At 45.0% G+C, this 25,322-nt stretch overlaps 1 protein-coding gene across 6 annotated transcripts in view; it reads right to left on the bottom strand.

Annotated features, from left to right (window-relative positions):
• Ttc27 (tetratricopeptide repeat domain 27) overlaps window positions 1–25,322 on the bottom strand; it is a 220,406-nt gene that overhangs the window by 146,878 nt on the left and 48,206 nt on the right. For 2 of the 6 annotated variants that reach the window (XM_052746271.1, XM_052746273.1), the window contains 2 exons: window positions 3,441–3,588; window positions 1,395–1,479 (listed from right to left, as the gene is read on the bottom strand). The exons of 1 other annotated variant lie outside the window; for it this stretch is intronic. In XM_052746271.1, coding sequence (XP_052602231.1) covers window positions 1,395–1,425 — 31 coding nt within the window. In that variant the 5' untranslated portion in view covers window positions 1,426–1,479; window positions 3,441–3,588. The remainder of the gene's footprint in view (window positions 1–1,394; window positions 1,480–3,440; window positions 3,589–25,322) is intronic. 3 more of the 6 variants (XM_052746272.1, XM_052746274.1, XM_052746275.1) reach the window with 2 other exon arrangements.

Raw genomic sequence — 25,322 nt, 5'->3', positions numbered from 1 at the left:
AACCTCCACACATTCTTTGGATAAATTCCAAACACTCAGACTCATCATCATTCTGTAAGTTCTGGCCAGCCCAGTAGGTGTACTATGTTTATGTTTATTAACAAACTTCTGCACTCTATCTTACATTTTTGAGTAGTTCCACTAAGTACAACTCTAGGTAGGCACTTGCTTTCTTATAACACATTCAAGAATTTATCCTGGGCTGGAGAGATGGCTCAGAGGTTAAGAGCACCGACTGCTCTTCCAGAGGTCCTGAGTTCAATTTCCAGCATCCACATGGTGGCTCACAACCATCTGTAATGAGATCTGGCACCCTCTTCTGTGTACATAATAGATAAATCTTAAAAAAAAAAAAGAATTTATTCTGTTGTTTTCTCATGCCCTATATTTCTAAGAACACGGCAGCTCTTCCCCTTACTGTTCATGCGGATATGCTAACTCTTTTATTCAGGGCCAAGTATTAAGATTCTTCCTCTTCCGTTTTCAGCATTTTTGAATCTACTTAATTCAGCTGTTCTTTGGCTTCTGCTGTCCTAACACTCACATATCAATGCTTCTCAGTTCTCACGAGTTTCTAGTTATTAAGTCAAAGAACAGACTGCTTGGAAGCAGTTTTTAGGGATGAGGAGATCTGTCAGTCAGTAAAGTACTTGCTTTACAAGCCTGAGGACCTGACTTCCATCCCTAGAATTGTGTAAGAGATCTGTGCTCAGTGGCACACACTTGTAATACCAGCCCTGGGCTGGGGGTAGAGACAGGCATATCCTTGGGGCTCCCCGCCCAGACAGTTCAGATCTTGACAAGCTCCAGGCCAATGAGAGACCTTGTCTCAAAAATCAAGGTGGGTGGCACCTGAGGAATGATGCCTGAGGCTGACCTCTGGCCTCCATGTGCACATGCCACATAAGCAGGCACACCCCTGCACACTTGTGTAACCTTGTGCACATGCACAAACAAAAAAATTACATTATTTTTCACACTTGAATTCTTTCATAAAACTTGAGATTTTTTTTTTTGTATTTTATGTATATGAGGATTTTGCCTGCAAGTAAGTGTACATGTGCACCACATGTTGCCTGGTACTTCCAGGGGTCATAAGAGATCAGATCCTCTGAAACTGGAGTTGAAGTTATAAGCCACCATGTGGGTGCTGGGAACCGAACCTGGGTCCTCTGTAAGTGTAGCCCCTGCTCTTAGCGGTTGAACCATCTCTCCAGCCCCTCGACATTTGAATTCTCAACCCACTTAGAGCCCATCTCTGAATCCCATATTGAGAAATGATCCACTTTTATTTTTCTCACTGTTTGCCACTGTCTTAGTTTCTATTCTGTCGTTGTCACAGAATGCCCTAAAAAAAGAGCCTTAACGGGGGAGGGGGGTTCACTTCAGCTCACCATCAACCAAGGATATGATCCATTGGTCCATCGTGGTAGAGGAGGTCACAGCTGCAGGGGCCTAGGCTAGCGAGTCACGTTGCATCTGCAGTAAAGAAGCGGAGATGAATGATGAGTCCAAACTGTAGCTCACTTCTCTTTCCCCACTGACACAGTCTAGGATCCCAGTCAGAGAATGGCGCCACCACAGTGGCGCCCCAGGTATGGTTATCAAGATGGTTCCCCATGGGCATGCTCAGAGGCACAGGTCCACATGATTCTAGATTTTTGCAAGTTGACAGCACTTATCACAGCTATGGAATCATTTCTTGTCACTATGTGGAGCTCTCTTCAATTAAGCTGCCATATGTAAGTGAATTTATTTCAGAGCTGGATTTTGAGGGGGTTTTTTTGTTTGTTTTGAGACTGGTTTCTCTATATAGCCCTAACTGTCTTGGAACTCACTATTTATTTGAGGCTGTCCTCAAATACAGAGAAATTCTTCTGCCTCTGCCTCCTGATTATTTCAGAACTTTTTTGTTTTTAAATCTCACCTGCCTGCTCCTGTTCTTATGAACTCGTTTTATGATATGTCTTAATTTTTGGTCCAGTAAATTGCTCCCTTACACTTCTGTTTGTGGTTACTTTTGATTATTAGCAGACCTTTATTTTCATTTATTTACTTATTTATTATTTACATCCATGGTATTCATTAATTACACTCATGATATTAATTACATTTGTGGTATTCATTGATTACATTTGCAGTATTCATTCAATAACTGTATTTATGATATTCATTAATTACATTAATTGTATTAATTTATTACATTCATGATATTATGTCCTGATACTACTGTCCATTTGTGGGACTTTTCCATCACACAAAACAGAGATTCTGTACTTAGGAAATCATTGCTCTATATTCCTTTCTTCTCCATCTTGAGATAACGTCTAATCTCTCTGTCTCTATGAAATTGTATATTCTATATATTTCATGTAATACAATTCTATAGTATTTGTCCTTTTTTTGAATGTAAAATCATTTTATGTACAACTGCAGGAGAAATAATACACAGATAGCTTGAACATAAAAACAGGTTATAATTCAAGTCCAGGGTTATTTTAAACAAGTCAGTTCTTTTCATCTACCATACTGGCCACAGGGATTGAACATAGGTTGCCAACGCTTGGCAACAGGTGCCTTCAGCCACTGAGCCATTTTGCTGGCTCCCACATGGCATCTTACCTGTTTAGTTGACTGTTTTCCTTACTAATGCAAGTCTCTAGAGCACAGGACTCATATTTACCTCTAGACTCTCAGGACTACACATAATAATCTAGGACTTAGGTTTGTTTAATCACTTACTAATTTGCATGTGGGTGCACGCATGGACAAATGGCATGCACGTGGAGGTGAGCACAACTTGTGCAAATTGCTTTTCTCCTTTTACTATGTGGGCTCCAGAGATGGGACTCATGTCATCGGGATTGGTGTCAAACACCTGTGCCCACAGAGCCATCTTGCTGGCATCTTGCTGGTCCCTTAGGATATGTAATCCATTATTCACAACTAAATAAATGAGATGGTAACTAATGATATGTTTGCAGATGACAACTGATAAAACATATCGCTATCCCCTAGATGAGATGAGATGTGTTGTCAATAAAATCCCCAAACTAGAACGTAACCCTGACTTAGTTTCTCTTTGTGTCTTTCTAGACTTCCAAGCAACAAAACAGATCTCTAAAACAGATCCGGAAACTCAGAGGTAAGAATGATTCTATCCTTATGGGTCAGCTCAAGGCTGATGACTGATCAACTGTGGACCTGCTTTAGGACTCTTTCCACTTGAAGTGGAAGAAAGTTGAAAAAGAGGGTGTGCCTGGAGAGTACGCCCATCTCTCTGACATCTTTCCTTCCAAAGTCAGTCAGACAGCTCCATCCTCCATTGTTTCCTTTCCTCGGGCTTCTCTGTCCCTACATCTTCATGTAGAGCCCAAAGTATGGGAGAGGAGAATGGACAAAGATGAACTACCAAGAGTTTGGTGCAGGAGGTCCATTACCTTTATTCCTCTACCACAGATGTGGATGTGGGACAGACATCTTTGAAGGGGAAGATGTATCGGGATCTCTGTGTTCCCCCAGCGCTGCGTTCCCAGTCCGGGCTTCTCCTGGGTCACTTCTAGTACATGACGAAGACAGGATAGTATGCTTAAAAAGCAAAACAAAACTCGATAGCTGTGCTGTACCACTCATCAGCGTCACGATGGGTGTGACTTCATCTTTGCTCCCTTAATTGTTAAATGAAGGGGGTTCTGTTAGATGACGTCAGCAGTCACTATGCTAACAGTTTCTTGGCTCCTGTTACAGATTCACAGTTGGAAGAAACAAAGATGAACGGCAGTATAGCTGATCTGACACGGTAAGCAGAGTCTGTCTACAGACTGTCCTGTGACAAATACCCATGCTGACTAGTTTCCTGTCAACTTGATACAAGCTGCCATCATTTTGGAAGAGGGAACCTTAATTGCCCCCCCCAGATTGCCCTGTGGGCAAGCCTGTGGTACACTGTAGATGTAACCAACCGTCTTATTAAATAAGAAACACAGAACCAATGCAAAGAAGAAAGCCAAGAAGTCAGAGCTAAGAGCAAAAACCTTACCCGTCCTCCTGTGGTGGTCCTACCTCTCCGAAAGAGAGCTACTTCCTGTGTTAAAGTCTTTATATAGACTTTATGCTCTGCCTTCTCATTGGTTGTAAACCCAACCACATGACCGCCTCGTCACTGCCTGTCTGTACAGACCTCCAGGTCTTCTATGGTTGGTATTGAGATTAAAGGCGTGTGTATCCAATGCTGGCTGTATCCCTGAACACAAAGAGACTTACCTAGCTCTGCCTACCAAGTGCTGGGATTACAAGCGTACACCACCACTGTCTGGCTTTCCTATGGCTTGCTAATAGCTCTGACTCCCAGGCAACTTTATTTATTAACATACAAATAACATTTTAATACAAATAAAATATCACCATAGTATATTTTCATTCTTTTCTTTCTTTCTTTCTTTCTTTTTTTTTTCAATGTATAACCCTGGCTGTCCTGGAACTCGCTCTGTAGACCAGGCTGGCCTTGAACTCACCTGTCTCTACCTCCCGAGTGCTGGGATTAAAGACATGTGCCACCATGCCTGGCTGCATTCTGTTAATTGAAGATTGATGTGGGAAGGTCCAGCTCACTGTGGGTGGTACCACGCATGAGCTAGTGGTCTCAGGGGGTACAAGAAGGCAGGGTGAGCAAACCATGAAAGCAAGCCAGTAAGCAGCTCCATGGCCTCTGGATCAGCTCCTGCCTCTTGGATCCATCTTGCCCTGAGTTCCTACCCTGACTTCCCTCAGCAATGGAGTATGACCTGAGTGTTGTAAGCTGAAACAAACCCTGTCCCCCCAACTTGTTTATGTTCATTGGGGTTCATGACAGCAATAGAATTCCTACCCGTGACACCATCTTCATTGTGAATGCTGTACGTAAAATACCTGGCACTCTGACTTCATTTACTCTGAGAGCAATTGCCTCCTTCCTAAATTATCTTTCTATTCCTACTGCAATGTCACTTCAGTTCCACTGACATATTCTGCTGTGTCCAGTATTTCAGGACTTCCTACCGACTGGACCCAGGAATATGTACTCTGGTCAATAGACAGGAGTCTTGGACGGATCCTCCAACATCTGGATAATGCAAGGTCAGGAAACAGAGTCACAAGGCAGGGGGCTGAGTGGGGGCGGGGGGAGAGGGGGGAGGAGAAGAAGAAGAAGCAGAAGAAGAAGAGAAGGAAGGAAGGAAAGAAAGTAAAGGAAGGAGGTAAAGGAAAAAAGTTAGTTTGAAAAGCAGTGGAGAACTATTTTGTGAGCTTTATTTGTTTTATGTTTTATCTGTATGGATATTTTTTCCGCAGGTAAGTATGTGTACCACATGCATGCCTGGTGCCCAGAGAGATCACAAGAGGGTATATGATCCCCTGGTACTGGAGTTACAGATGTTTGTGGCCTACCATGTGTGTGTTGGGATTCAAACTTGGGTCCCCTGGAAGAGCAGTCACTAAGTCACTATTCTTAACCTCTGGACTTTTTCTCTAGGCCTCACTGTGTAAATATATGTATATATTTTATTCATTTGTATTTTTTGCATGTGTGCACATAGGTGCCACATCATGTATGTGATGGTCAGAGGACAAGCCACAGGAGTCAGTTCTCTCCTTCCAACATGTGAGTCTTAGGTGTAGCTTGAGTTTTCCTGCCTGGCCCACAGTCAGGACAAATCTCTCACCTGCCAGTCCCACAGCCGCTCAAACCCGATCAAGTAAACACAGAGACTTATATTGGTTACAAACTGTATGGCCGTGGCAGGCTTCTTGCTAACTGTTCTTATAGCTTAAATTAATCCATTTCTATAAGTCTGTACCTTGCCACACGGCTCGTGGCTTACCGGCATCTTCACATGCTGTTTGTCATCGTGGCGGCTGGCAGTGTCTCTCTGACTCAGCCTTCCACTTCCCAGCTTTATTCTCCTCCTTGTCCTGCCTACACTTCCTGCCTAGCCAATGGCCAATCAGTGTTTTATTTATTGACTAATCAGCAACACATTTGACATACAGAACATCCCACAGCACTTCCCTTTTCTTTTTTTTCAAAAAGGAAGGTTTTAACCTTAACAAATTAAAATTACATATAATTTGGGAATTTGGGCGTAGCTTCTCTTACTACTTCCTGCTGGAGGGGGGCGCTGCAGCTTATGGGGATACAAAGAAAATTTTTGGATTATGGAATAGTCCATGAGGGTGTATCGTCTGAGCCAGTTGCCTTCAAACCATTCTGGAGGTTGGATCATCTGGGCCATGGTGTCATCGGAGACCTTTCAGGGGGTCTTGGCTGGTCAAACCTGATGTATCTTAATCTGGAACAAATCCATAGCCTCTGGCTTTCTGTGGGAACAAAAGCAGAGTCTCCTTTCCAAAGTAACATATCCTTATATCCAAATTTTGAAGTCAAGGTACCTTTAAAATATACATATTGGCATAACTCAACAGCTTTTACAATCAAATGTTTTTCTGCAGTTAAAAGTCCCAAAGACAACACAATGCAGATTCTCTGTGTAATATCCATTTTTACGTGGCTTATTTTTTATACTACCTTTACTGTCTCTTTAAAGACTTTATTTTTTAAAACTATGTTTCTATAACTCTATATATCATCTTTTTTGTCTCTTTCAAGCCTACGTATCTTTTACACACATTGTAAACTATTACATCTGAATCTGTCTTATTGTGACTCTATTGCCTTAAACTGCAGCAGCTGTGACTGCTGGCTCCTCCCACCTCAGCTTCCCAACATGGCTACGTTTACCACCAGCTCTGGGAGCTATCGTGGGTCTATGCTTTTATCCAAGCAGCGTGTAGTCCAGAAACCTTTTTTTTTTTTTGGTTTTGTTTTGTTTTGTATTAACAAAGTCTAAATCCACCATGCAGCTTAATGTGCCACTTGCAGAGGCCTCATTCCTGCCATACAGCATGTCGAGCATGCACACCAGGAACCCACAAGTAGCTCAAACCAGCAGCTGCTGCTCATTTGAGAGAGACAATTTGGAACTGTTTTTAGCTCCATTTTAGAATCTTTTTTTTTTCAGTTTTTAGGTGGAAACTCTTGCCACCACGTTGGACGCCATTTGTAGCTTGAGTTTTCCTGCCTGGCCCACAGTCAGGACAAATCTCTCACCTGCCAGTCCCACAGCCGCTCAAACCCGATCAAGTAAACACAGAGACTTATATTGGTTACAAACTGTATGGCCGTGGCAGGCTTCTTGCTAACTGTTCTTATAGCTTAAATTAATCCATTTCTATAAGTCTGTACCTTGCCACACGGCTCGTGGCTTACCGGCATCTTCACATGCTGTTTGTCATCGTGGCGGCTGGCAGTGTCTCTCTGACTCAGCCTTCCACTTCCCAGCTTTATTCTCCTCCTTGTCCTGCCTACACTTCCTGCCTAGCCAATGGCCAATCAGTGTTTTATTTATTGACTAATCAGCAACACATTTGACATACAGAACATCCCACAGCACTTAGGGCTCAAACTCAGGTCATGCCAAGCACAGGGGTGTGTGTGTGTGTGTGTGTGTGTGTGTGTGTGTGTGTGTGTGTGTGTGTGTGTAAAACTTGGGTGTCATTTCTGGGAGCCATCCACCTTGTTTTGTGAGATAGAGTCACTCCCTGGGACTCACTGATCAGCCTTGGCTGTCCAGTGAGGCCCAGGGCATCTACTTGTCTCTGCTTGCCCAGCACTGGGGCACTGTGTTCTTTTATTTTCCTGGGGGTTCTAGGGATGGAACTCAGCTTCTCTATTTGTATAGCATGCACTCTACTGACAGACTCGTCTACTTTGCTCTTGGCGGAGGAATTCTTGACATAAATCATTGATGTTTGTGGATGCAACCCCTCTTTTCCTTCTTCTCTCCCTTAGACTAAAAATATTTTGGATTTGAACTAGACACTCCCTCCCTTCTCTCTAACTTCCCCTACTGATTCCAAAGAAAATGAAAACATTTCTCTTTGTTTCTCAGATCAACACTTATGGAGCTGAATGTTTCAGAATCCCGAGATGTGACTTCTTCCTCCGACTCTGACACTGTGGTTCAGGAGATTGTCCCACCCAGCTGTTACTGTAAAAAGGGAAAGCCTTCTACTGACTACAGCATGAACATTGGGGTGACACCCAAGATACCACGTTCAGCCACTGACAGAATAAAGGTCACTCCATTGGAATTGCTTCAGGTTATGGACTTAATGGGATTAATCCCAGAATCACAGTCGGAGCTGATAGACTCTGTGGGGTTTTCCCCAGAGCCGCCAAATCAAGCAGAAACAGTGAGGATAACTCCTCAGCCATCAAATCAAGTAACTGAAAGAATAAAAGGAACCCATCATCAGCATCAAACCACGGAATTAAAGAGCATGGCCTCAAGACTGAGTCAAGTCACAGATAACCTGGAGGTAACTCCTGTAGCATTGTTTCACGTCACGGATTCCATGGAGATGATTGACAAATTAAGTCCACATGGCATAGAACCAGTAGGAGTAGCCCCACAGCCACAATACCAAGTCATGGAATCAGTGAAGATGGATACAGTGCATAACTATCAAGCCATAAGACCAGGAAGTATGAGTCGAGGGCCACAGCAGACAGTTGTGGAAGCTGTGGAAATGATCCCCCAGCCTCAGCATAAAGACATGGGAACACTGACCATGACCTTGGGGTCACAGAATCAAGCCTCAAAACACATCAGGATTACTCCCAGTCCAGTACATCAAAATGCAATGGAAATTAGCTCAAGTGCACTGCCTGAAGCCACTGAAGATACAAAAGTGTCTCCAGTGGCAAAACAAGCCATGGATTTCATGCAGATATTTCCACTAGGACAGCCACACATTACTAAATCTAGGGCTTTGATCCGAGGCTCACAGCCTCCAGCTGAAAATTTGACCCCAGTGTCAGCTCAACCAGATGTTCCGACTACTACTGTCCCAGCAGGAACTGTAGAATCTAGAAGCGTACCTCCACAGCCACCATCTAAAGTCCTGGAACCATCAGGAATGACTGATGACCTACAACCGTCATGTCAGTCCCTGCATGCTCTAAAGGTGACCGCGCCAGTCCAGGCATCTCCGACGGGAATGATCACACCACTACAAATTGTAGAGCCTCCAACCAAAGAGTCTCTGCAATTGACTTCTGGGTTACAGGGTCAAGTTGACTCCGTGGGGACTACGCCACAACCTCAAGGCACAGAGTGTGTGTCACTGACTCCAAAGTCACATCATCAAATAATGGAATCCAGGAAAACAATCCCAGCACCACCAGATCAAGGTGCAGTACCTATAGGAAGGGGCCAAAAGCATCAAGTTCCAGAAGCTGAAGTAGTGCCAGTCATACCACTGCTTCAGGAAATGGAATATTTGGGGAGGGGGAGCACAATCCCACAGCCTAAGGTTAGGGATTCAATGGACTTTCCCCCAGAACTACAGAATGTAAAATCTGAGCACCTAATCCCAGATCCAAGATTGCAAAGTGTGAAATCTGTGGACATAACCACAGATTTAGTCCCAGAAATGGAAAAATATGGACCACCAACCTCAACAGTGGTATGTATAGATTTGGCCCCAGAACTGCATCAGCAGAATACACAATATGAGGAATTAACCCCCATACCACAACTGCAAAGTGAGACATCTGTGCCATCGGCCCCTGAGTCTCAGTTTCAAGATATGAAATCTGGCCAACTGACAGTTGAACCACAACACCAAAACAAAAAGTCTGCTGGGTTGGCGGCAGGTCCACAGTTGCACAGCAATATATCAGTACATTGGATCCCCGATTCTCAATCTCAAGGAATGGAAGAAGCTCTTTCAGCCCTATCACAGGAGTTACAAGGAGATATAAAAATGGTGGAGTTGACTCCAAGCACCGGCTCTGATAAGATAGCCCCTGTACCATTGCTTGAGGATACAGAGACTCCACTGGTAGAAGGTAGGAATCTAATTCCTGAGGCACTGGTGGAGAGTATGGAAGTTGGTGAACTGATCCCAAGCACACACTTTGATGCAACAAAATCTTTAGAAGTGACCCCCAAACCAAGTTATCATTTCCTAGAACCTGAAGGACTGACCCTACAGCATCCAGCCTCAGAAGCAAGAGTGACCTCTGAACCTTGCCAGCAGGTGGAAGAATCTGCTCCGTTGCCACAATCATCATTAGGGATGACTCCAGCACCATTGAGCCAGACCTCAGAATCTGTGGAGATGAGCTCACCACCACTCCAAGATACTCTTGAACCTGGGACCCAAGTTGTAAAAGGGATGGAAGAGACTCCAGAATCAGGAAGTGCAATTAAAGATACTCTGGATTTGCTACTAGATTCAGAAGTGCAAACTATGACCTCAGGAGTGATGGCCCCAGAGCCACAGCCCCCTGATGTGAAGTTTGTTCAGGTGCCTCCAGAAGCGTGTGCAGAAGTTACCAACCCATCGGAAATAACTCTGAAACCAGAATATGAAGACACAGAGACCTTCAGATTGACATTCTCTAAAGTCGATGATACCCAGGGAACCATCATAGTGAGACCTCTGGAGTTTAGTCTAGAATCAGGAGTGCAAGGTGAGAAATCAGAGTCCTTTGCCCAAAATTTGAAGTCTGCAGAAGCAATCACCGAACCACCCTTACAAGATGTGGAACCTACAGGACTAACTGCAGGACCCAAAGCACATATTAAAGATGTGACCCCAGAGCCACAACTCCACAAAGTAAAGTCTAGGCAAATGGATAGAGAATCACAGTTGCAAAATGAGAACTCTGTAAATGTAATACAACCGTCATCTGCAGCAGAGGTAGATCCTGAAAAGACAAAACCAAAGTCACGTCTACAAAGTTTATCACCGAAGGAACGGATTGAGGGAACACAGCCCCAAAATGTGAAATCTGTGGATTTAAATCTAGGCCCACAGCAGCTAAGTGTCAAATCGGAATTGATTCCAGGGCCAAAATTGCAAAGTGTCCAGTTTCCAATGTTATATCAAGGGCTACTTCTTCAAGGGGAAAACCCAGTAAATTTCATCTCAGGCCCCCCACATTATGGTGTGAAATCTCATGACGAAATACCATGTTCCCTGGGGCCAGAAACCACACCATCAGATTTTATCCTAGGGCCAAAGCTTCCAGAACCACAGCCACAACCACAACCACAACCCGGGAAGCCGGTAGACGTAAACGTAAGACCATGCTTGCAACATGTGAGATTCTCTGATGCGATCCCAGAGCCCAAGCACCAAGGTTTCAAATGTGTAACATTCATGCCAGGTGTTGAGCTTCAAGATAGGAAGCCTCAGGGATTGATGCCAGAATCGTTTTTGCCATTAAGCCAAGAGACACAGGTTGAAGATAAGAAGCTTGTATTGCCTCTGGAAGCATCAGAGTTTTGTAGCATGAAACCCCCAATCCCAGCCTCTGAACTACAACATCCAAGAGTGATAGCTAAGCAGGTCAATCCAGGACTGTGGCACCAAGATACCAAATTTTCTGAGTTGGCTTCTAGGCGGAAATATCAAAGAGTCAAATTTGGGGAGCAAACTCCAGGACCATGGTCTCATGGTATGAGTCCTATGACTCCAGAGTTAGGGATACACGATCCCAAATCAGCAAAAGCGACTCCAGGGCTACAAGACACAAGGCAGGTGAGTTTTAACTCGGGGCCATGGCTGCAGGATGTCAAATGTTTCGGTGTAATTCCAGGAACTCAACCTCAAGGTGTGAAGACTTCAGAGTTAAACTCAGGGCCACAGTTAGAGTGTGTAAAAATATTTGAGTTGACCACACAGTCAGAGAGGCAAGGGATGAAGCCAGAGTTAATAGTACAAGAGCCACCCTTTATAGATATAAGATATGTCACAGGGAATCAAGTACCAAACTTTGAAGGCAAAATGTCTTATAAACTAGCATCTGAACCACAGATACCAAATGCAGAATCAAAGAAATTGACTCCTGGGAAACACTTGGCAGGTGCAGATCTTTCTGAGATGATCAGAAGAACACAGGCACAAGGTGTAGAATCTTCTACATTGATCCACAGACAGCATTTGGAACATATAAAACCTGTAGAGAAGATCACAGCCTCAAAGCAAGAAGAGTTAACGCCAAGGCCTCATTTGGAAGACAGGAAATCTATGGAGTTAAGGTCAAAGTCAGAGCTGGGGAAAATCATATCTATGCTGTCAACCCCGGGGATACAAGCAGGAGATAAGGAATGTGAGGAGCTGCCTCCGGGCTCCACCTTGAAAGGTTTAAAATCCAAGTTACCCCCTTCAGAACCACAGTTAGAAGACAGAAAATCTGCAGTCTTAACTCTAGGACAATGTCTAGAGAGGATAAAATCTACAGTGATATCCCCAAGTAGTTCCCAGTCAGATGGTATGAAATCTGTGAAGTTCATCCCAGGTTCAAGAATTCAAGATTTGAAAACTGTGGGGTTGGTTGAACCAAAGAAGCAAGGGGAGAGTCCCATGACTTTTGCACCAGGGATGCTGTTTCAAGACAAGCCTATGGAGGTGTTGCAAGGGCCTCATCTACAAGATGTAAAACCCAAGGAACTGACTTCACAGCCACAAACACAAGATAGTAAACGTGTGATCATCTCATGTCTGAAGCAGCAAAGTCTAAAACCTGTGAATAAAGCCAAAGCACAAGGGATCCAGGGAGTAAAATTCATGGATTTAGTCTCCACACAACAGTATCAAGGGAGGGCACCCATGGATTTAACTCTTGAGCCCGGACAGGATGACCACATAAGCACAGCAGAGTGGAAAGGTGAGCTGTTCAACCGGCTGAACAAACAGTTGGAGTCGGAAGGTATGTTGTCTATGGGGTCAGATCAAGAACCCAAACCTGCAGGTAGAAAACCCATAGAGCTCACCTCTAAACTACAATGTAAAGATGCACCCTCATTTGAATTGGCCCCTGAACCAGTTCATAATGTAAAAGCTCAAGAGGACCAATATGGGCCACAGGTGCCGAGTATGACACCTTGTCCATTGACTCCAGAATCACAGGTGTACCAAGTGAAAGACTTGGAGCCAATGTTAGAGCCACCGTTCCAAGATGGGAGAACTGTGGCACTAAATACTGAACCACAAATTGGAGGTACAAAATCTGTTCAGTGGATACCAGTATCTGAGTTTCAAAGGGAGAAATGTATAGCGTCAAACTTTAGGTTACAGTCTCAGAGTGCCAGCCCTACAGAATTGAAGCCGTCTACACAACGGAGAGGTGTGAGGTCATCTGAATTGACTGTCAGGTCAAAAATTCAAAGAGAAAAATCCGGAGAGTTTCATCTTGAGTCACAGTTACAGCAAGTAAAAACCTCTGCGTTAGCACTAGGGCTGCAGAAAACTAAATCTTTGAACTTAACTTCCGAGCCACAGCCTCAAGGGATCAAAACTGATCAGCTAAACAAAGAGACACAGGTAGAAAGTGTAAGATCCATCCAGTGGATACCAAGACCTGAATTCCACGGTGTGACATTTTTACAATTAAATAGTGGGTCACCATCTCCAGGTGTCAAATCTACAGAACGGAAACCATCCATACAACTGGAAAGTGTGAAGACATCAGGTATCGCTCTAGGGCCAAAACCTCAAGGAAAAAAATCTGTGGATTTTAACCTTGGGCCACAAGTACAGTGTGTGAAGACCCCTGAGTTGTCCCCAGGGCCAGAGCTACAAGAAGGGGAAAACATCACATCAACCTCAGAGCTACAGTCTCAGTGTGTGAAAAGTGTGGCATTACTTCAGGGACCACAGCTTGAAAATACAAAATCTGTTCTTTGGATACCACTGTCTGACTATCAAGTTAATAGATCTACACTGAATCTTAGGTTACCACCTCAGGATGTCACAGCTAAAGAGTTAAAACCCTCAGTACAACTAGATGTGAAGACATCCGATGAGTTGACTACGAGGCCAAAGTCACAAGGTAAACAACCTTCAGGGTCAACCCAGGAACATCAGTCTCAGAGGTCCAAAAGTATTGATTTTAACTCCGAGCAACAGTTTAGAAATACGAAAGCATGTGACCCAACCTTAAAGTCAAAGATCAATAATATAAAATTGACATTCAAATCCAGGTTTTGCTTAGAAGACAGGAGCTCTCTTGGATTGAACCCTGGAATACAACCTCAGGAGGTGAATCCCTTAGGGTCATCCCCAGGAACACAGCCTCCTCGAGCTGTGACACCTTCAGTGTTTAAACAAGAGTCACAGTCCTCAGAAGTGAAATATGGAGCAATAAGCCAAAGGCCACAATCACAAAACAATGTAGAGTTGAAATGTGGAAAATCTTCTGAGTTGGCACTTCAGGGAAAGCCTCGAGGTATGAAATCTGAGAAGAGCTCTGGGTCCCAGTGGCAACATGCAAAATGTTCTGACTTGACACCTGAAACAGAGTCCCCAAATATGAAATGTACTAAGTTAAGTTGCAGCTCACAGATGAAAGGTAAACCATGTATTGAGTTAGCTACGGGTACCAAAACTCAACATGTCAAACTAGGCTGTAAACCTGGGCCCCAGTGGCAAGGTATAAAATCTAACTCATTTCTGAGGACAAAGCCTCAAGAAATGGAAATGGAAGACTGGGAATCAGGCCCACAGTTACAAGATCTGAAATCTTCAAGGACAATCATGGGTATAAAGGTCCATGATGTCATGTCTGTGGACTTTGGTCCTGGACCACACTTACAAGGTATGACCTCTGAAGTCATTACAGGAAAGAGGGTTCATGGTATGAAATCTGTAGAAATCAAACCTAGTTCAAAGTTACAAGGTAAGAAACATGATTTCACCCCGAGGAAGATGTCCTTAGGTACAAAATCTGTAGAGCTGGACTCAGGCCCCCCTTTACAAGATTTGAAATATCCTGAGCTGATCATGGGCATGAAACTTCAAGGTGTGAACTCTATGGGACAACATGTCACAAGTATAAAATCTTCTGAGGTAGTAACACAGGTAAAATCCCAAGGTGTGACAGCGGTAGACCTCAATTCTGGACCACAGACACAAAATAAAAAGCCATCTGAGTTGGTTCAAGGGAAAAGGCTCCTAGCTAAGGAGTCTGTAGAGTTTAATCAAGGCCCAAAGTTACAAGGTGTGACAGTGGAGTCCAAGCCCCCAAATGGGGAATCTGGGAAGTTAAACTCAGGCCCTCAGTTACAAGATGAGAAATATTCTCAGTCAATTCTGGGGACAAAGCTTCAATATGGAAGATCTATGGAGGTCAGTCCTGGCCTATGCTCACAGGGTATGAAGTCTTCTGAAGTGATTTCAGAGGACAAACTTCAAAAAGAGAAACCCGTAGGCTTTGTGTATCAGCCACTGTGGCAAGATGTAAAATCTTTAAAATGGACATTTGGTAAGGCACTTGACAGGGAACCTTTGCAGTTGGAAACCGCTCATTTACAGGACAGCAAATTAACTATGTTAACATCAGAATTACACCTTCAAGGTATGAAACCTGAGTCAGTCAACTGTGTATCAAAGTTGAAAGGTGTGAAGTCTGAGCCCACATATATCCACACAATGAAGGATACAGGGATCAATCATGGTTCAGAATCACAGTTTGTGGGATTCTCTAAGCAGGCCTTGGACTCAAAGGTTTATAGTGTGGTGCCTTCTGAACTCAATGCCAGAAACCAGAAGCGAGATCGGAAGTCTCACAAATTAAGTCAAAAGCAACAACTTCAAAAAATAAAACAGATAGCGTTCAGGGATGAGCCACATTTACAACATATCAAGTCATCAGAATTATGTACAAAGCTTCAAGACCTGAAATCTATGGAATTCAATTCAGAGCAACCGTTGCAAGATGTGATGTCCTCTGAGTTGGGCCTGGGAACAAGTCCTCAGTCTTTAGACGGCAACCCTGGGCCACATTTGCAAGAGATAATACCTTTTGAGGGGCTCACAGAAACTAAGCTGCCAGATGAGCTGTCTCTAAAATTCAAGCATAAGCCTAGACTGCAAGGTAGGGCATCCTGTGACCCGAGTGCAGGGCCACAGATTCACTGTAAAAATTTTATGGCATCCAACACCAGAACACAAAATGTAGAATTGTCTGAGTCGCACCCTGTTCCAGACCTTCAAGGTATAAAATCTAAGGTGTTCTGCCTGGGGCAGCACTTGGAAGATGTGAATTCTGCATGCACTCCCAATGCAAATTCTCAATATATAAACTCCACTGGGTGTAAACGTGGGCCATATTTGCAAGATATAAATTCCTCTGCATGCATTCCAGAGCCAGACCCTCAATGTACAAAGTCTGGGTGCAATGCTGGGTCACATTTGCATGGGATGAGTTCTTCTGCATGCCTTTTAGGACCAAAATTGCAACGTGTAGATTCTACTGGGTGCATTCATGAGCCAAACTGGCAAGATGTAAATTCTTCTGTAAACACCCCAGGGCCAAGTCCTCAGTGTATGAGTCCTTCTGTATGCACCCCAGGGCCAAGTCCTCAGTGTGTGAATTCTTCTGTATGCACCCCAAGACCAAGTCCTCAGTGTGTGAATTCTTCTGTATGCACCCCAAGACCAAGTCCTCAGTGTGTGAATTCTTCTGTATGCACCCCAAGACCAAGTCCTCAGTGTGTGAATTCTGCATGCACCCCAAGGACAAGTCCTCAGTGTGTGAATTCTTCTGTATGCACCCCAAGACCAAGTCCTCAGTGTGTGAATTCTTCTGTATGCACCCCAAGACCAAGTCCTCAGTGTGTGAATTCTGCATGCACCCCAGGGACAAGTCCTCAGTGTGTGAATTCTTCTGTATGCACCCCAGGCCCAAGGCCTCGGTGTGTGAATTCTTCTGCATACACCCCAGGGCCAAGTTCTGAGTCGAACTCAGGGACAGGAATTCAAAGAGAGATGCCTATAATAGTTAAGAAAGGACAACACGTGCAAGATTTGAAGCTTGAATCAACTCCAGGGTCATCTCACTTAATGGTAGGGGCAGAGTTTCAAGAGATCCCATTTTTGAAGAACCAACTTGGGTCGTGGCAGAAAACTGCACAACCCACATTTACTTTGAGGCCTCCGTCAAATGGTGTGAAATCTGTGGGAGTTTCACCAGCCCCACTGCCTGAAGATAGAATGTCTCCAGAGATGAGCAACCAGCCATTGCTTTGTTTGACAAATTCTGTAAAAGTGACACCTGGCTGCGGTCTGCAGGACGTGAGAAGTAAGGAATCTTCACCAGAACCTTGTTTTCAAAAAGTTAAATCTGTGAAGTTGAAGCCAGGGTCACTGACTCCAAGTGTGAACCCTTTAGAGTTCGCTCCATGCCACTGTTCTCAACGTACTAAGACTTCCTTTGCACCGAAGCCGTGTGTTCATGAAAGAAAACCTATGCAGCTGAGACTAGGCTCCCAACAGCAAAGCATGGATTGCCAACAGTTTCCTTTAAATGAGAAACCAGTGGCATCGACCCCAGAGTCCACCGGGAACTTCTTAGCAGGACCAGCACTGTCTAGTGTCAAATTTTCAAATTTGATTCCGGAATCACAGCAACAGTGCATGAAATCGACGGAATTTACTTCAGAGCCAAAGTGGCAAAGTGTAAACCATGTGAAATTGTCATCGGTGTCTCTGCCACAAACTGGAACCTCTAGGGGGTTATCACCAAGACCATTCCTTCAAAATGTGACACCTGGGAACCAAAATCCCCAAACACGTGATCAAATCAAAGAATCCTCTCAAGTGATATATAGACCAGGGCACCAGTTGGAGGACTATGCTGAGAAGATGAGGCACCAAGTCCCTAAATTCATGGATTTCATTTCATTACCAGTTTATCAAGATGCGGGGTCTTCAGAAATGACAAAAGGGTTGGGACATAAAAGCCCAGAAACAACAGAGAAACCTATGAGGTTGAACCCCAAACCAACAGATCAAGGCCTAGAATCATTAGGGATGCCTCAGCAGCTAGATCTTCAAGGACCAGAATCTGTTGATCTGACTCCAACACTAAGTGATCCAGATTCAAAGTCCTCAGAACTAACCCCACAGAGAAGCTGCTGGAGCCCAGAAACTCTGCAGTTGCTGCCTTGTTTGTGGCCTCAATTTAAAGATGTCAAGGAGTTACCAACAGAACAAGCCACAGAGTCTGATAGAATGACCCTCGACCTCAAGAATCATGTTGCAGAAGTAAGGATGCTAACTTGTGAGGTAAGACCAGGGAAAGAATTTCTTAGTGTGACTTCAAAGCCAGTAAATAGAGAGACTGGACATGTAGAAAAATCTCCAAGGCCGTGTCCTCAAGACTTAGGACCTGTGGTGGTGAGCTCTGGGAAAAAATCTCAAAGGGAACACTCTGTAGCATGGCCACCAAGGCCATCCTATCACGTTCCAGATTCTGCTTCAGGGATAACACCAGGGCAAGAACCTCAGATTCCTGAATCTGTAAGTTTGACCTCTAAGCCATGGCTGCAAATAGAAGAATCCTTAGATTTGTCAACCCAGCAAACCTGTCAAGTTGTCGAAGCTACAGACTGTGAGGAGCTCACTTTTGAGTCATGGCAACCAGGGGAGGTAGCAAGTAGGCTAACAAAGCCCCAGGGTGCAAGCATGGGAACTTTAAACATAACTCCAATTGAATCACTGGATCAAATGATAAATTTTATAACCATCAGTCCAAAGCAGCTAGGTCAAGGGACAGAATCCGCAAAGACACGGCTTCATGTTTCTCAGTCAGCCGCTCTCCCCAAAGTTTCCGAATCTGTGGAAGTTATCTCTGGTCCGCCACTTCAAGTTCTAGAATCTGTGATGATACCAGAGCCAACTTCTCAAGGGTCAAAACATACTGATTTGACTCCCAAACTTCACGATGTGATAATGTCAGAATTTGCTTCAAGCCTTTGGTTACAAAATGTTCAATCCAAAAAATTAATCTCAGCACCAACACATCAAATTTTAGAAACAATACAGTTGTCAGGCTTTCAAGTTATAAAGTCTATATTGGTTCCCAAACCACTGCTTCTGATTGTAAAATCTGAAGAGCTGGCTCCAGGACCAAATCCTCAGGCTATAGAACCAATAGGAGTTGCCACAAAATCTAGCATTAAAGTAATGGATGGTTTGAATTTACTCCCAAGACCACATCTTCAAGACATGGTAAAACCTATGGAACAAACTCCAAGGGCAAATATTCAAGAGAATTTTGCAGAATTAATCTTAGAGCAAACATCTCCACTTGAGGAACCTCCAGTATTAACTCACGAGCAAAGGCTTCAGGCTGAAAAATCTCTAGGGATCAGAACAGAATCTCCTAAAGTAATGGAAATTGAGGATTTGAATCAAAGACGGGTGTGTGAGGATAGAGACTCAGAAATGAGAAGATCAGAAAAGTTACAAGCACAGGATTACTTCTGTAGGTTCATACCCAGCCCTTCAATCCCATTTATTTCAAGTTCTGTCAAAACAACTGAGTTAGGACCCCTTCAGGGTTCTGGAATGCCGGAGGTATCAAGAGCCTTGGCTATGAAGAACTTTGCTGTTGGTATTTTGCCGTCTCCAGAGTCCTATACAGACACTATTATGTTCCATTCATCAGCCCTTCCCTTGGTTCTTCCCTCTGATATTGGGAACACTGTGGGAACCCTATATCCTGACATCTGGGAAATGGATGTCCTATCCAAGGAAGCAACCGAAAAGAAACAAATGGAGGAATCTGGGAATTCATTCCAGAGCTATTCTCCATATCCACTGAGATTACTACCCTCGGAGTTTCAGGCAGGATTAGGGGCTCGAAGAAATTCTATCCGTTCTTTCCTGGGTAGACAACAGAATGTCTGGGAAAGTCATGTCCGTAGGCAGCGACTCCCTAGAAAGTATCTCTCCAATATGCTGATGCTGGGAAATGTTCTGGGAACCACTATGGAAAGGAAGCTTTGTTCTCAGCCATTTTTAATGGATGGATATCACTTTATTCAAAGTTTATTTGGGGTTCCAGCTGAACTGATGGCATTTTCCCAGAGCCTACTAGAGAGGGGTCCTAGGACGATTTTACAGACTTCAGTGATCAGAAACTATATTCAGAGACATATTTTATGCCATGGTCACGAGAAAAGAATGCGCTTAAAGATGTGGACACGTGGATCCACATCTTCCATATTACAGCAATACTCCGGTACCAGATTGGGAATAAAGAAAACAAACTCAAAACTAAGTGATATATTCCAGGAAGTCACTCAGCATGTGTCTGTCTCGTGTACAAGGGCCCAGTTTCCTGCCTTAGTGAAGCCGGAGTCTTCTCTCAAGATACTTTATAATAGGGAAGACCCAGTTTCCAGTGACCAGAATGAAGACTCACAGAGTGATTCACCGACAAGGACTTTTGACTCTCACCACTCCCTCAAGGCAAGGTGTCTTTCCCAGGCCGAGGGGGATATCTCAGAACAGCTCCATCTGCTAAAAGATCTACAGCTAAAAGTAGCAGCAAAACTCTTAGAGGGTCAAGTACCCCACAATGTCCCTCCACCTTTCTTATCAGGTCTTGTCCTGAAATATCCCATCTGCATGCAGTGTGGCCGATGTTCAGGAGTTAATTGCTGTCATAAGTTACGGTCGGCTTTTGGTCCATATCTTCTTGTCTACCCACAGATCCACCTTTTAAGCACCCATGAAGGCCATGGTGAGATTCGGTTGCATCTTGGTTTTAGACTGAGAACTGGGAAAAGACCTCAAGTCTCAAAGCATCGTGGGAGAAAAAGAGCAGATACATGGAAGAGCACTACATCACCATCACGAAGGAAAGCTAAAATCTATCCTCCAGCTTCCAAGAGGCCAACTGCTCCAAGAGATTTCCAGGCCCGATCTTCCCAGGCTTCTGTACAAGTGCACATTAGAAAAAAGCAACGGGGCAGCCATGGGGTGGTCCGCCAGACAGACGCCAAAGACTCTGAGCACCATGAATTCCATCAGGTTCACTCTGTATCCAAGAGTGGCTTTGAAAGTAATCAGGAAGAAAAATGGTCGAAATCAAGCCTCAAAAAGACCTTTGACTTAAACTATCCAATGAAGGAAACCATCAAGGGACTTAAAACACAAAACACAAAGCTCTACAAAAATAGTGAAACCCCGGAAGAGAGTCCTTTTAGAATAATGTGTCCATCAAGAAGCAAAAGTATTGAAACCGTTCAAACAAGCGCTGTTTCTTCGAAGACACAACCTGAGAAATCCTCTCAGCCCAAGTTCTACCAGCTGCTTTTAGAGGGCCTAAGGCAGGCATTCCAAATAGCACATAGAATTGTGGCTTATACTGGACAGAAGCCTGAGGACAGGACAAGGCCAGACAATTTGAGGTCAACCCAATACTTGCACCCCAAACAAAGAGCCAACAAGTATTGTTTAGCAGGAGATAGCAAAGGAGCCAGCACACCAGTTGCCCAGCAAAGGTCAGCAGGTGTGAACCCTAAGTAAGAGGACAGATTGCAGGGAACAGGTTGTTGGAATTCCTGGCCACTCCCCAGCTAAGTGACCGCACATGTGCAGATCAGTAGCCAAGTAAGGGGCCTTACACCCTACGAAATTCCTGCGCCGTGTGATCATGAATGTGCAGGGGAATCCTTAAGAAGCCAGTACAGCCTCTTCCTCTTCTTCACCTTCTCTCCCATCTCTCTCGCTGCACATCTTCCACAGGCCTGGTCACATTGTTTCCTGTCTTCCCCTTTTAATAAAACTCTTATACTGGGTTTTATCATGCCTTGTGGCTGTTCTTGTACGGTAACAGCGTGCTGCCTCCACTGCATTAAAGCCAACGTTAGAGTGTGTGATGAAGCAAGCCCTCCTGGCGCTCTGTGCCTGGGAACTTGTGCCAAGGTTTTGCTCCATCTACGACTGCTCATTTTTTTCATTTGCCTGGCCACAGGACTGCTCTGCACAACATTGCCTCTCCAGTCAGTGAGTTTTCCCTTCCACTCACTCCCTTGCCATTTTCCCATGACTACATCCTGAGATACATTTCTAGCTGCCGAACCCTGGGGGTCCTCGGGCTGTGTAAACTCCCAGCCCTTACCTCCATCTTGACGAAGGCTGAGGTAACTTGTGCTGATTCACAGATCCTTCTCCAACCTCAGGGATACCCAGGACTGGAGTCTGATCCTGTTTCTTTATTTTATTTTATTTTTCTCTCAGCTGCAGTCATGGGACATAAGGCTTCCTCCTCTTGGTCTCACTCCTCCTCTGAGAAAGGCCTTAAATATACCAATAAATATGGCCACATAATGGCTGCTTGGACCCCGATATTTCACATGAATTATCTACCTTCTGCCAGCAAATGGGCAAATGAAAAGAGTTACCTTATCCCCAAGCTTTCTACCTATGCTCTGAACCCTCCTCCCTCCCCATTTCTGATTCTTTCTGTGCCACATGCAACCACTTCCGCCTGTCTGACTTCTGCTCTGCTCTCTGGTATTGGGCGGGCTCTCCAGTATCAGGGGGCCACTTCTGCCCAACTCTGGCTCTCACCTTAGCTCCTCCCACTCTCTTCCTCTCACTGGTTCTCAAGCTGCCCTGAGAAGCACAGACAGGTCTGGAAGCAGGCTAGGACACATGCAAATGAGTTCAGGATCACACTGGGAGCATAAAGCCCAGGTGGCTCTATAGCCAGACATCAGTTTACAACCTGCCTCCTGGCGGGTCTTCCTTTGGCTTCCCTCAAACCAGTAATCCATCAGAATCTAAAATACATAATTCAAGATACGGAATAAAACCTTTCTCATGTCTCCCAGAGCTTCCTGGCATCAGGGCTAACTTAAGCATCTGGAGAGGAGGCCCCTGACCCCAAAGGCAGAGTCTCAGCTGTGGCATTTTAAGGTACCATGGGAGAGATGAGAAAGCCCGTGAACAGAATGGCCAAATGCTGGCACATACTATCCGAGCAGCTGCATAGAGGCTTCCTGGTCCCTGTTTTAAATGTGTGGTGAAAAAGGCCAGGCAGGCTAGTGTGTGCCCTGCCCCCTGGGGCCACCAAATGAGCCTTGTTCGAAGTGGCACCAAGAGGAACACTGGTGAGCTGATGGCCTTCGTGCACCTCATGGCATGGGAGCATCAGACCAAAACCACCTAGGCTTGGCCATGGGCTCACAGGGAACCTGAGAGAGCCATTACAGCATGGGGCGATCCACTCCTTCCTCTTGGACACTGAGCCACTTACTCAGTCCTGAGGGAGTTTTTGGGGTCCCACCTCTCCAGACCCCACCACTTCACTGCATTTTCAAGGGTATCCCTCTCACCCACACATTTTCAGTTGTGCCAACCTGCCCTGTGCCCCTAATGGGAAGAGATTTTCTAGCTAAGAAAGGAGCTTTATTTCACTTGCTCCCCATTTGCCTCATTCCATACCTGTCAGCAGGGCCTCTTCTCCTCCTCATGCACAGTGACACAGACGGGCCCTGCGCTCGCTCTCTTCTCTCTTTTCTCTTCTCTTCTCTTCTCCTCTCCTCTCCTCTCCTCTCCTCTCCTCTCCTCTCCTCTCCTCTCCTCTTCCCTCCTCTCCCTCCCTCCTTCCCTCCCTCCCTCCCTCCCTCCCTCCCTCTCTCTCTCTCTCTCAAGTTCCAGAGGACACCAGGATGCACAGCCTTGCCACCAGTTCCAGAACAATGAGGTCCCAAGCCACAAGCTTTTCCTTCCTGGTTCCCTCTCCTAATTAACTACTCAGCTAATTGTTACAGGGCCACCATAGAGCTGGAGGATGAGAACCACCAGATATATCCAGGCAGTAAGGAACAGTAACAGTCAAACTGGATGCTAAACTAATAAAGGAAATAGGTGCCTTAAAATCTGTCTCAGATAAGGTGTACCTCAGGTAAAAATTAAAAGCATGTTCCAAATATCTCTCTCCCTTTATCTCCCTCTCTCTCTCACTAACACCAACCAATATCCAATATAGCAGAGTACTAAACATTGTAACATCATGGTCACCAGCTTAAGGTTTTAAATTTCCCATGGATACTTCTTAATATGTTTAAAAATTCTTCTGAGCTCCAGAGAATCCACCTGGACAGGTCAGCGAGCTCTGGAGCCAGCTTGAATCCACCTGGACAGCACCTCGCCAGACAATTCCAAAGCAGCAGAGGACAATCCATTACCCCCAGGACGGCTGGCTACTTCAGAAGCTCCCTTCCCTACCCCTCAAGAGTTAACCGATGCCCACCAAGTCAGGAAGCAGTTCTTGGGAGACACAGCACCCCTATTCCTGTTCACCCACCCTTTTTTATAACAAGCAAAGAGCCTGGAATGTTGGAATTCTTGGCTAAATGACCACACATGCAGTTCAGTAGCCAAGTAAGGGGCCTTACGTCCTACATAATCTGTGTGCTGTGTGATCACGTCATTTGTGCACAGTGTGATCATGCGATCTATGTGCATGCATGGCTTAGCTCTGTAAGCCCATGTGCATGTGCAGGGGACTCCTTACGACACCGGTCACAGACTCCTCCTCCTTCCCCTCTCTCTGCATGTGTCTCCCACAGGCCTGAGCACCCCTTCTGTCTTCTTCCCCTAATAAACTATTAATAATGGGTTCTGTCATACCTCCTGACTTTTCTCGCATGGTAACAGCGCTGCTAACATTGCACTGCTACCACTTTAAAAACCAACAATCCCTGCTCCTTGTAAGTCACCACTCACCCATGCTCTTGTTAGTGACCCCAATACAAAACTCATTGGTTCATCAAATTGGACATTGGTTTCAAAATGAGGGGACTATTGAGGGGCTGGACCCCCATAGTCCCCGATACCTGACGCCACGAACAGATTTAAATGTTTAGGTTGGGGGGGGGGACTGATAAGTAAGGTTTGGAGCATATCCAGGGAGAGAGGTATCGCTTCACAGAGGGTTGCCCAGTTAGAGGCTCAACTCTTCGAGAGGTACAATTTTTGGAGACCTCTGGAGTATCAGCTACAGTCTTCACTGAAGGATGCTGCAGATCCCGGGGACACCAACCCCGCCCCCGTTTGGAACGGTGAGTAGCCATGAATCCCCCCCCCCCAAATTGTCAGAATGAGTCTGAAGAGAAACAGCTTCTGGGGGTTGGGGACTTAGCTCAGTGGTAGAGCGCTTGCCTAGCAAGCACAAGGCCCTGGGTTCGGTCCTCAGCTGGGAGTGGGGAACAGCCTCTGATAGAAGTTACAGAAGGCGTTTCAGTCAGCTCCAGTCAGTTTACAGGCTTAGATAAGGAAACAACAGACTATCTTAATCCCATAAGGCCTCCTAAAAAACGTAAGGAGAGATTTAGGGGACCCCTAAAAGCTGCCAACCTTATGAAATTGACTTACCTTCAGACTATGATAAGCGGCACAGATTCTAACCC

This window comes from Peromyscus californicus, unplaced genomic scaffold (assembly GCF_007827085.1).
Source record: "Peromyscus californicus insignis strain IS unplaced genomic scaffold, ASM782708v3 Scaffold_1__1_contigs__length_55948999, whole genome shotgun sequence".
Lineage (NCBI taxonomy): Eukaryota > Metazoa > Chordata > Mammalia > Rodentia > Cricetidae > Peromyscus > Peromyscus californicus.
This window is presented reverse-complemented; position numbering and strand designations above follow the sequence as displayed.